At 34.6% G+C, this 11,230-nt stretch overlaps 1 protein-coding gene across 1 annotated transcript; it reads left to right on the top strand.

Moving 5' to 3' along the window:
- Positions 1-9,019: 9,019 nt before the first annotated feature.
- LOC136230512 (E3 ubiquitin-protein ligase RHA2B-like) lies at positions 9,020-9,781 on the top strand. The gene has a single exon (XM_066019594.1). It carries the CDS (start codon positions 9,085-9,087, stop codon positions 9,568-9,570), a length of 486 nt encoding a protein of 161 aa, XP_065875666.1. The 5' UTR covers positions 9,020-9,084; the 3' UTR covers positions 9,571-9,781.
- Positions 9,782-11,230: the final 1,449 nt, after the last annotated feature.

Here is an 11,230-nt window from a genome sequence, read left to right as displayed (position 1 = left end):
TGTTGATTGTTTTGATTGTTGATTGAGTTGGATTCCTCTTCCTGCTGCCAAAACTTATATTTATACTATAAAAATAAGTTGGTAACTGTCCATTAAGTAAGTTCCACGTTTCGGTAAAGAAGTTCCAATAAGTTCCGTAACTGCTCTCATCCACTAACTGTTTTTTGTTGCTGAATTATATTTTTCTGCTATAAAAAATATGTTGGAAGCTACCCATTAACAAAGTTCCATGTTTCAACAAGTAAGTTCTGTAACTCCTCAGCAAGAAAGTTCCACAACTGCTTTCACCCACTATCTCCTATTTATGCTCAACTATCTCCCCACTATCTCCACTACTCCACTTTCTAACGTCCATGAATTTGTGAAGCTCCACCATTGATTTAATTAGTTAATTATCCAATTTAGCCAGAATAATTGGTAAATTACTATATCGGTCCAATACTTCTAATTTCTCACACATTTTAACACAAAAGATACATTGGCAAAATAATATAAAATCCAATCCAAATTAAATTGCCTAATTACCTAATTGCTCCCAAACTCCATCAATTGTTTTAATTTGGGCCAAATTAAGTAGATTAATTACGAAATTGACCTAAATTAAAATATGGGTGAAACAATTGCCCCCCATGTGTTTCGTTAATGAAATTAATAAACACATGTTGATCAAATGCAAAAAAAAAAAAAGAAATTTAAGTGGCTGATTCGCATTTTTACCATAAAATGGCTCAAACACATATGCCACTTTTGTTGGTCCCTTGTGTTATGAGAATAAGTTCCTAAGGGGGGTTAAAGGAACTATTTAAAATTTTAAATATTTAAACTGACTAGTTCTTACTTGTGAAATATATTTTCTCACAAAGCTTAATAGCACAAAGATATTGAGTGCGGTCAGAGGCAGCTTTAGTTGTTTCTGATGTTGATTCAGGAGATAACACTTAGAAGCCTATTCCTGAACATAGCACTAGATCTAACAATTCAGCAAACTTAAGTTAAACGATTTCACAACAAAGATAAAAGCAAGCAGATATAGGAGATAAGGGATAGAAGATACTACTCAACAGTTTTATCCTGGTTCGGCCTCCTACCTACATCCAGTCCCCGAAATTCCTTTTCCGAGCTTTAATCCACTACTGAGCTCTTTCAGATAGATCACAAACCCTTTACAATAATCAGTGAGCAGTTACAGAGTACCGTCCTCTATATACCTACACTCAGCACTATCCAACTCTGATTGCTTTTGTTCTAAATGAAGAACACTTGAATGATCTATTCTTTTGTTTACACAGAAAAATAAGAGTTTGTGTAATGTTGCTTTGCTTTGCTTTCAGCTGGAACTTCAAGAATGAATTTGCTCAGAGCTTTCGCGTATTGAAGATAAAGTTCCAATGAAGCAAATGACATGATTTTTATAGTGACACTTCAAGGCATCAGTCATTTCAAATTTCGAAATAACAGTTGGAGGGAAACGGCTCTGCTGTCCCTTTTGTCCTCAGCAGCCAGTGCCATGGCCAATCACAACGATGTCTTCTCTGTCATTCTGTTTCTTGTCCAGCAGCGCTTCAGTGCTTTACTCAGAACGCCTCAGATTGTCACTCCATTTTTGGCAAAGATTCCAGGACAGCGCAGCGACAGCTCGTCTATTGTGTCTGAATCTTTCATCAATTAGTTAGCCTTTGTTTGCAAGTTAGGAAGTCAACTTGTGCCTTGTCTGCTTCCTTATTTGTACTTCAAAGTCAGCAGCTTCGTGAAGAAGGCAATGGCTCTCTTTTGGATCCTTCCTCCTGCTGGGTTGAGTCAATCCACAAGCCATTGATCCATTTGACTTGCTTCTTTACTTCCTTAGGCCTTGACTTAACTCATGGGCTTTGGGCTTTATTTTTCTTTCTTTTACACTTATCATTTAATTCATCCAAACACTCAACAAACACATTACTATATCAAAAATCAAAGCTTTAAATTTAATTTGTTGAGAATTTTATATATGGATTTTAATTCTAATTTATATATATTTGTCATATCAAAATTAGTGTGGAAATTGTGTTTCAACAACTTCTTCTTCTTCTTCTTTCTTACCTTCTGATTCTCTTCCACCCAAAATAAACTCCATTATATCTCATCAATCTTCAATTTCCCTCTCTTTTCTATAGCTCTTTTCTTTTTAGGAAAATAAAAAAAAAACAAAGAAAGAAAGAAATAAAAACATAGGGCTAACAGAACTAACAGAGGGATACGGTTAGCCCTTTATTTCTTTCTTCCCCAACAGTAATTCTAAGTGATCTCCTCAAATAATAAAATATCCATTGGTCTTTGCTTAGTCCAAATGCATACAGAAGCATAAGCATAGATGTAAATGAAGTACCTTAGAACCAAAAATATGCACCTCTGTTCAAATGGTTCAAGAATGCCCCCCGAATCGATTAAACCCTTAGGCTTTTTCTTGTTGGGATCTTTCTGCTTCTTCCTAGGGAGATTTTTTATGGGCAATTTCTGTTCAGCTTTTTGCACCAAGACTGATACCCCAAGCCTGCTTTCTCCCACGCGGCTTGTGTTTGCATTGTCTGGCTCTTTCTTTGGTAAAAGAGTGGGATAATGTTCCAATGAGGAACTGCTATGAATTTCTATAGCCCATTTCGTTTGTTGTGGTGGATTAAGCACCATCATATCTCCCTTCCCCTTTGTAGGAGAAATAGCCATATTTGGCTCAGCTTGAACCCTCCTGGTTCCTATTGGAGCCACCATTATCTACTGATGTGCAAAACCATAAATGAGCAGTTTCATCATTTTTTCCACCGATTTCTGCAGATTATGCAAAACGGTGATAATCTCCAAAGAACTCTCTATTGAATCAAATCCTTGTCCTGTCTTAACAGGTACAAAAATTACATCCTGAGACACAGTAAAACTTCACCATTGAATCCATGATTGAGTTTTACCATCGTAATAGAGTCCCACTGGGCATGCGATTGTTTGTTTGTTTCGCATTTTTTGACTGAATTGGATTACGAGCATGCGAGTAATTTTGTGAAAAAATTACAGAAGTTGGAAATCTGACTTCTAAATCAAAAGATTGTGTGAAAGCTTAGAGGACATAAAAAAAGCTTAAAGTTCGTCAATTATATCTACGGGTATCGAGATTAATTGAAGGAAACGATGCCGAAATTGAAATTGAAATTAAGAATAAAAGGAAATGTTTGAATAATTGAAATTGAGATTCTGAAATTGAAAGGATTACAGATATAGGAACTGAATTGGAAGAACTTGAAATTTAAAATTACAAGAAAGTTTGTAGAACTAAAGCAATTGAAAATCGAAAGAGATTGACAAGATTGTTGTAGAGATTTTGCTAAGACTTTTGAGTCATTGTTTGGTTGATTGTTTTGATTATTGATTGAGTTGGATTCCTCTTCCTGTTGCCAAAATTTGTATTTATACTGTAAAAATAAGTTGGTAACTGTCCATCAAGTAAGTTCCACGTTTCGGTAAAAAAGTTCCAATAAGTTCTGTAACTGCTATCATCCACTAACTGTTTTTTGCTGCTGAATTATACTTTTCTGCTGTAAAAAATATGTTGGAGGCTGTCCATCAAGAAAGTTCAACGTTTCATCAAGTAAGTTCCACGTTTCAGCAAGTAAGTTCCACGTTTTAGCAAGTAAGTTCTGTAACTGCTCAGCAAGGGAAGTTCCATAACTGCTTTCACCCACTATCTCCTATTTTTGCTCCACTATCTCCACTACTTCACTTTCTAACTTCCACGAATTTGTGCAACTCCACCATTGATTTAATTGGTTAATTATCCAATTTAGCCAGAATAATTAGTAAATTACCATATCGGCCCAATACTTCTAATTTCTCACACATTTTGATACAAAAGATACAATTGGAAAAATAATATAAAACCTAATCTAAATTAAATTAAATTGTCTAATTACCTAATTGCACCCAAACTCCATCAATTATTTTAATTTGGGCCAAATTAAGTAGATTAATTATGACATTGGCCTAAATTAAAATATGGGTGAAACAAACACAAAAATGGCTTAAGTGTATTCTTGAAATGGATTTGGTTCACTAGAACAACCAATCACGCGTCCAATCGATTAGAGGATCAAGAATAACTCAAATGATCACGCGTCTAGTCGTTTAGAGGATCAAGAATAACCCAACTGATTTTGTACCCAGTCTCAGTTAATTTAAAATCTAATATAATATATAGCCAATCGAGCTTATCCATAAACTATAATAACAAAGTCATAATATCTCATCAATAACCAATAACTCGATAATACATGTTCTCATTAGGTCCTAATGTTGCTCACCAGAAAACATGTTTATAACACGTACTTAGGCTACATTTAAAATGTATATATAACATATAAAAGAAATACTGCATATACTTTTAAATAAACTAAACAGTATTTAATTTGGAATACTTATAAAATAATATATTATGAAAGGAAAATATTAAATTAAATATGCATAACATATAATTAACTCATATGATTCTCTTAATTAGCATTCCTAGCTTTCAAGTTGTGCTGCTATGCCAATCATGTGAGAATCTAAAAGAAATAATATTATATTTAGAATTTCTATACATTTACGGAAATATAAGAATTAAAATAGTCATGTTTTACAGAATTTCTATCAAAATTTTGGCAGTGTCTGTTGTAAAACAGACACATCCCTAGTATAACTAGGTTCACTCTGCATAAAAAAAACTTATATATTACATTTAATCATAGTCCAATTCGGGACTCAAAAGCTACAATTAATGATCTCTTAGATAATGACTCTCAATCAATTACATAATTTTCAATAGTTTCATTCCTTTCCTTCCAAAATTGATCATTAATATATAGACATTTATTCTTTATGTGTCGAAAGGCTTAAAGGCCGAGATAAAAAAAACAAAGGAAAAGAAGCAAAACACTAAGTACAAAACATTCCTACTCAAGGATTGACCACCGCAATCCATAAATAGGATGTCATGGAGGCCTGTAGGAGGCACACCACACTCGTGATGACCCAAAGTGAGAGACCATATGAAGTTCGCCAACCACTCAGTTGCTTGATTTTCTTCACAATATGTATGAAGAAAAACAACCTCCCAAGCCATTCTCGAAGTTCATGGAAACGGAAAAATAAGCCAAGCTAATGGATGGCACAAATCAATATGCTTATCCATAAACTGTAACACCGATTGAGAAACTAATTCCAATTGCACTCTGATATTGTTGAAACACCTTTCCACATGATTTTGATTTGACAAAATTATTTAAGTTAATCCTATGATTCAATGTTGAGTAAGTTAACTAACGAGAACAGGAACTGAAAGTCTCTAAAAGAAAGACAGAACAAAGTCAGCATAAGCAGGTCATACAGCAGAAGTTGAGTGGAATGTAACTCATCTTTGCGAAAGAAATGTCTTCTTCAGGAAAGCTTGAAGGCGAAGCCGCTGAGTCAAGCTGAGCAATAATCAAGTCAGCAACAAGGATCCGTCAACTTGGAAGACAAGGTCTGACAAATTTCTGAAACAAATCAGAAGCCTCAAAAATCTGTTTTAAGGACCTTTTCGAGACGTATGGACCATCTGACTTGTGGCTAGAAGACAAACCTGGCGCAAGAAGACAAACCTGGCACCTGTCCAAAACAGAAGACAGGATTGGCCTGCAGCTCTGGAAGCTGACCACGTGATGACGAAGAAGACCGTTTTCCCACAACGCCTATGTCGGAATTCAAATCATTGAAGCCACAAGATTGCTGTAAAAAGGCCAAATCATCACTTGGATTAAACACACATATAACAACATACAGACAGGAAAAGAAAATCTTCACGAGGTGAAAATCCAAAATAGAAGCTGTCTGAAAAGAAAAAGCAAGCTCTTACACCAAACTCCAATCATTGTGTAAAAGTTTAAAGTGATTTTATTCATCTAAAGTGTTCTTCATTTAGTGAGAACAATTCTTGTATCATTTGTAAAAGGTTAGAAAGGTGAAGCTGAGTACTCGGTTATAGTACTCAATGGTAGAGAGAAGCGGAATACTCGGTTATAGTATTCAGTGGTAGATAGGATTGAGTAGACGAATAGAGGACGGTACTCTTGCATACTCAGTTGCTATTGTAAAAGGTTTGTGCTCTACCTTTAAAGAGCTCAGTAGAGGATTGAAAAAGCTCGGAGGGATTCCGGGGACTGGATGTAGGCGGAGAGGCCGAACCAGGATAAGTCTGCTGAGTAGCTTCTAACCCTTTCTTTTGATATATATATATATATATATATATATATATATATATATATATATATATATATATGTATATGTATGTATGTGTTGCTTGCTTAAAATTACTCAGTAAATAATTTGTACAAGCTAAAGCTGAGTAATCTGAGTACTGAGTTGGAAACTGACTTAAGTGTTACTTTCCAACTCACAACTGAAACAGCTCTAGTCGGTATCTGATTAGAGCTGTCTCACATCTCACTCAGCCTCGCTGACCTGAAACTAAGTTAAATAATCAAACATTTAATTAAGTCAGCATTATCAAGCAAAAAACGTTATATTAGTTCCTAACCCCCCTGGAACTAATCCTATCACGTTACACGGGACCAACAGAGATGACCTTTTTCCCAAGCCATACTCATGTCGAAAAAAAAGCATCATAAAAAGGTTGTGCAAATCCCGATATTCACTGTGAAACCACTCAGCGAATGACCACTATGATCTCGAAGTAACCCTCCTGCCGAAGCGAGACCTGGGTTCCCTTTACTAGCTCTATTTATATTAACCTTTACCCATCCGACATCTGAAGGCCTCCAAAAAACCCAAGTTTCTAACCTCTGTCTGATTAACTGAAAATAAATTTTCTTTAGCTTGGATGGCCTCCCACGCCTTAAGAATGATAAACTCATGTCTCGGTCTCGGGTATAGAACACCTTCAAAAACCTCCTGGTTCCTCCATCTCCAAATACCCATAGCAAAAGAATATTCTAAGCAATACTAAAAACTAGATTGTATGTATCAACATTGAAATTGAACTAATCTGTGAAATTAAGAGAAAAGAACATATTATAAAGATGAATTAGAACCAACCTTCGCCAAACAACTCAAACACAATGACAAAGCACATAAATTTAGTCCTCAATAGCTCCACAGGCAGCATAAGAAGACTCTGAAGTCAGATGTTGATGGACACGATTAGAGTTACAAAGAATACGATCAAGTGAAACTAGAGAAACAAATTAACGAACCCTCTCCGGAATATCTAATTTTCAAACCCGCTTCCATTCGTTATCGCCATTCCTCAAAACAGTAGCCCCTATTATCACCGCGTAACCAGAAGCGACCATGTACACTCCGGTACTCGCTTCACGCCAAAACCATGGATCTAGTTGTGTCACCTCGGAAAAGAGCTTGATAGACGCCATTTGAAATATTATCCCCGTCAGTAGAAACTGTTGCAATTGACTCCACCACCAAACTCTACCAATGTCCCAAAAATCAGCAACTCATAAATTGCTCCAGTTAGTAGGAATCAGATGCGTTGCTTGAACCAGAAGGGCTTTATCCCCACACCATACATCTCACCAAAAGCTTGTATAAGCCCCATTATGAATAACCTGCCCAATTCCCCGAACCACAACTTCGCGCCTAACACGATCCTTTTCCAAACAATAGATCCTGAGTTGTCTTTATTAAACATATCAAACCCCCATCTCCCTTTACAACACTTCTCCTTAATCACCCTTATCCATAAAGCATCAAAATGAATCAATAAGTTCCAGCCAAATTTTCCAAGTAGTACAACATTGAACTCATGCGTGCTATAAATCCCAAGTCCATCCGCTCTCTTAGGGGAACCCACCTTTTTCCAATTAACGAGATGTCATTTCCTTTGAGAGGAGGAGGAACCCCAAATAAAGTTACGATTCAACAACATGCTTGAAGGTCTCTTTAATGACCCTATCATGAATTAGTGGCATCCCTAGATACATACCTAAATCCTCTGTGCACTCAAACGCTGGGATGTCACAAATTCCTCTACTAAAGGTATGAGACATACCAGGACAACAAAAAGCCCAGGATTTGATGAGGCTAACCCGCTGCCCCAAGCACTCAAAAAATGGTTCATAGCATTCTTGATAGTCACCGCTTGATTAATAGAAGCCTTAACAAGCAATACTATATCGTCGGTACAGAAGACATGTGATAGAGGAGGACCCATTTTGGATAAAGAAATGGTTTCCAAACACCATGTTGGACTGCATCCTCAACCATGTGACTAAGCCTCTCCAGACAAAGGACAAAAAGGTACGGGAATACAAGGTGCCTCTCATAAAGCCCTCGAGACAACGCAAACCTAGGCAACTTTTCACCATTCTAGAGGACCTGCATAGACGAGGAAGCCACGCAGGTCATAATAAGATCAACCTAATCATAATTAAGGCCTAATAAAGTCAGAGTTTCACGCAAGAATTTCCAGCTTATCCTATCGTAGGCCTTCATTAGATGACATAAAATGCAATATATATATATACACACACACACACGCTCACCATATTATATAATCCATGCGATTTTTTTTGTATGAAAATGTTTATATCTTCATTAGATAAAAAAAAAAAAAAAGAACAAGTACAATAAGAAAATGGTAAGTAATAAAACTTTACATGATTCAAAAAAGGACGGAAACGATTACAAAAAGCAAAAAAAAAACAATAAAATATATAAAAAAACACAATAAAATATATACTTTTTGAAAATCCAAATTCATAGCAAAAACGCTATGGTCCAATATTTATCATTTAGTCCCTTCCTAATATTCGGATCTGAATCATTTTTTTTATTGCAACTACATAAATCTATTAACCGATTCTAAATTGAAAAATATTTAAATTGAAATTGAAAAATTAGAGTTCAATCCACAAGAAAACTAACACACAAGGGGCTTTTTTATTTTTATTTTTATTTTTTTGTCCAATTAAAAACGAGAATGGATTGAACCTAACCCATTCCATTATTCTTTATTGTGATATAAAGTAGCATTTATTCGCACTCTCTCCTGTAGCATCAGTAGAAGCAGCAGCCATGGCCGCTCTATCTGAATTACTTTCTCGCCTCTACACAATCACCATAGTCTTCTTCTGTCTTCTAGTCCTCGAAGCTGTAATCCTCTTCAGATCGGTGATCGGCAACATCAAAAATTCCGATAAACGCCTAATCAGCACATCTCAGTATCTACAACTAATCGAAGAGAAAAATCCGGCAATTCCATACAACGATAAGCTCAGGCTTCAATCGGTAACCGAATGCGCAGTCTGCTTATCGGAATTTGAGGATGGAGAAAGCGTTAGGAAATTGAAATGCAAGCATACATTTCACAAGGATTGCCTAGATAAATGGCTTCAAGAGTGCCTCGCAACTTGCCCTCTTTGCAGAACTAAGGTCTTGCCGGATGAAATCGTCTCCGGCTTTCATCGCCACCAAAATCCGGTCGAGTATGACGGAAGCGATGAAGAGATGATTTTCTTACTTTCTGCCTTGCACGGTAATGGTTTACAGAGAATTTTTTAACTTTTTATATTCTTCTTTTTGTTTTTCCTCTAACTTTTGTAAAATAATAATGTTATATAATATCCTTATATTTCTATATTAGAAATTAAATACCCATCTTTTCTTCTGATGGAAAGACAAAAATATTGTTTTGGGCAGATTAGATTAGATATTTAACTATTTGAAAATTTTCATTTATTTATTTTTTGTCAGATCACAATAATTACTACTTCGTATATTTCTTTCTTATATATATAAGAATTTGTACATATTAACATTCATTATTTCCTTCATCGTTGAAGGAATGTCTTTTTAGAAATATATATTTTTGTTTCAAAATGTTTATCATTCCAGATACTAATATTTAATAATTATTTTCAATATATATTTCTCATTTAATATTAGTCATAAATTGATAAAATAATTTGTATTTCAAAAATATTTATGGGACGTTTTTTGTAATAGAATATTAAGATTAAGACATTTTAATAACTTTTTCAATCTCTATTATTGACAAACATCATTGTAGCCAAAAAAAAAAAAAAAAATCATTTTAAGGACAAATGAGGTAATTAGTGAGTCTCACTAATTGCTTGGAATAGTACTAAATGTCAATAATTGAGTGTTGATGATGACAGGCTGTATTCAGAACTTGTATTAGCTTCCAAATTTACACAAATTACTCTTTTGGATACATCATGAAATAGATGCATTTATGTTTTAACTAGATTTTATACTTTAATTTTCTAGGTCTTATCTCTAATGGTTTAGGATAATTAAATGTTGCATTCATTAAATTGTTTCATGAATGCTGTGTTGGTGTAGTGTTAGGGAAAAAACAATTGTACTCTAATAATTTTAATATATTGTTTAATTTCCGTATTTGTAATGAGATACTGTAATGTTGAATTATAAGGTGATTGAATTTTATTATTTTCATTTACAATACTAATTTGCCTTTACTAATGGTAAATTACACACATATATATATATATATATATATATATAGTGGATAAATTACATATATATCGTCTATAATCGTGTATAACATTTGTCATTTTCCACACTTTGGTATACAACTTTCAATTTGGCACACAAATTATATAACATTTTGGTGACCTCATACTAAAGTATATAGCCGGTAATTATGATCGGTCAACGCACCATGTTAATAATTTGACTTTTAGTCAAAATTGCTGATGTGCATGTTGACCGGTCAGCTGTTGACTTCTAGGAATGTCAATTTGCTGACATGGCGTGTTGACTTCACGTTGACCAGTTATAATTATCGGTTATACACTTTAATGAGAAGTCACCAAAATGTTGTACAGTTTTGTGTGCAAAATTGAAGGTTGTACACCAAATTGTGAAATAAAGCAAAAATTGTACACCACGTATATAATTTACCCAGCATTTGAACATACACTAACCCGGTTTGACAAATAGTTGTTAGCTGATTACATTAGTTGTTAGCTGATTTGGTTAGCTGATTTGACTAGCTGGTAAAACTTAGCTGATTTTGTAAAATACAAATAAAGACAATTATATTTATGGCTATATTTTATTTGGCGTTAAAGAGTAAAAATGTCATTCAAAAGAGATGGAGCAATAAACTAATTGAAAAAGCTCCTAAAATTAGTTTTTTGATCCAATAAGTTCTTTCAAATCTTTATTCACCAAA

Source organism: Euphorbia lathyris, chromosome 5, assembly GCF_963576675.1.
Source record: "Euphorbia lathyris chromosome 5, ddEupLath1.1, whole genome shotgun sequence".
Classification (NCBI taxonomy): Eukaryota; Viridiplantae; Streptophyta; class Magnoliopsida; order Malpighiales; family Euphorbiaceae; genus Euphorbia; species Euphorbia lathyris.
This window is presented reverse-complemented; position numbering and strand designations above follow the sequence as displayed.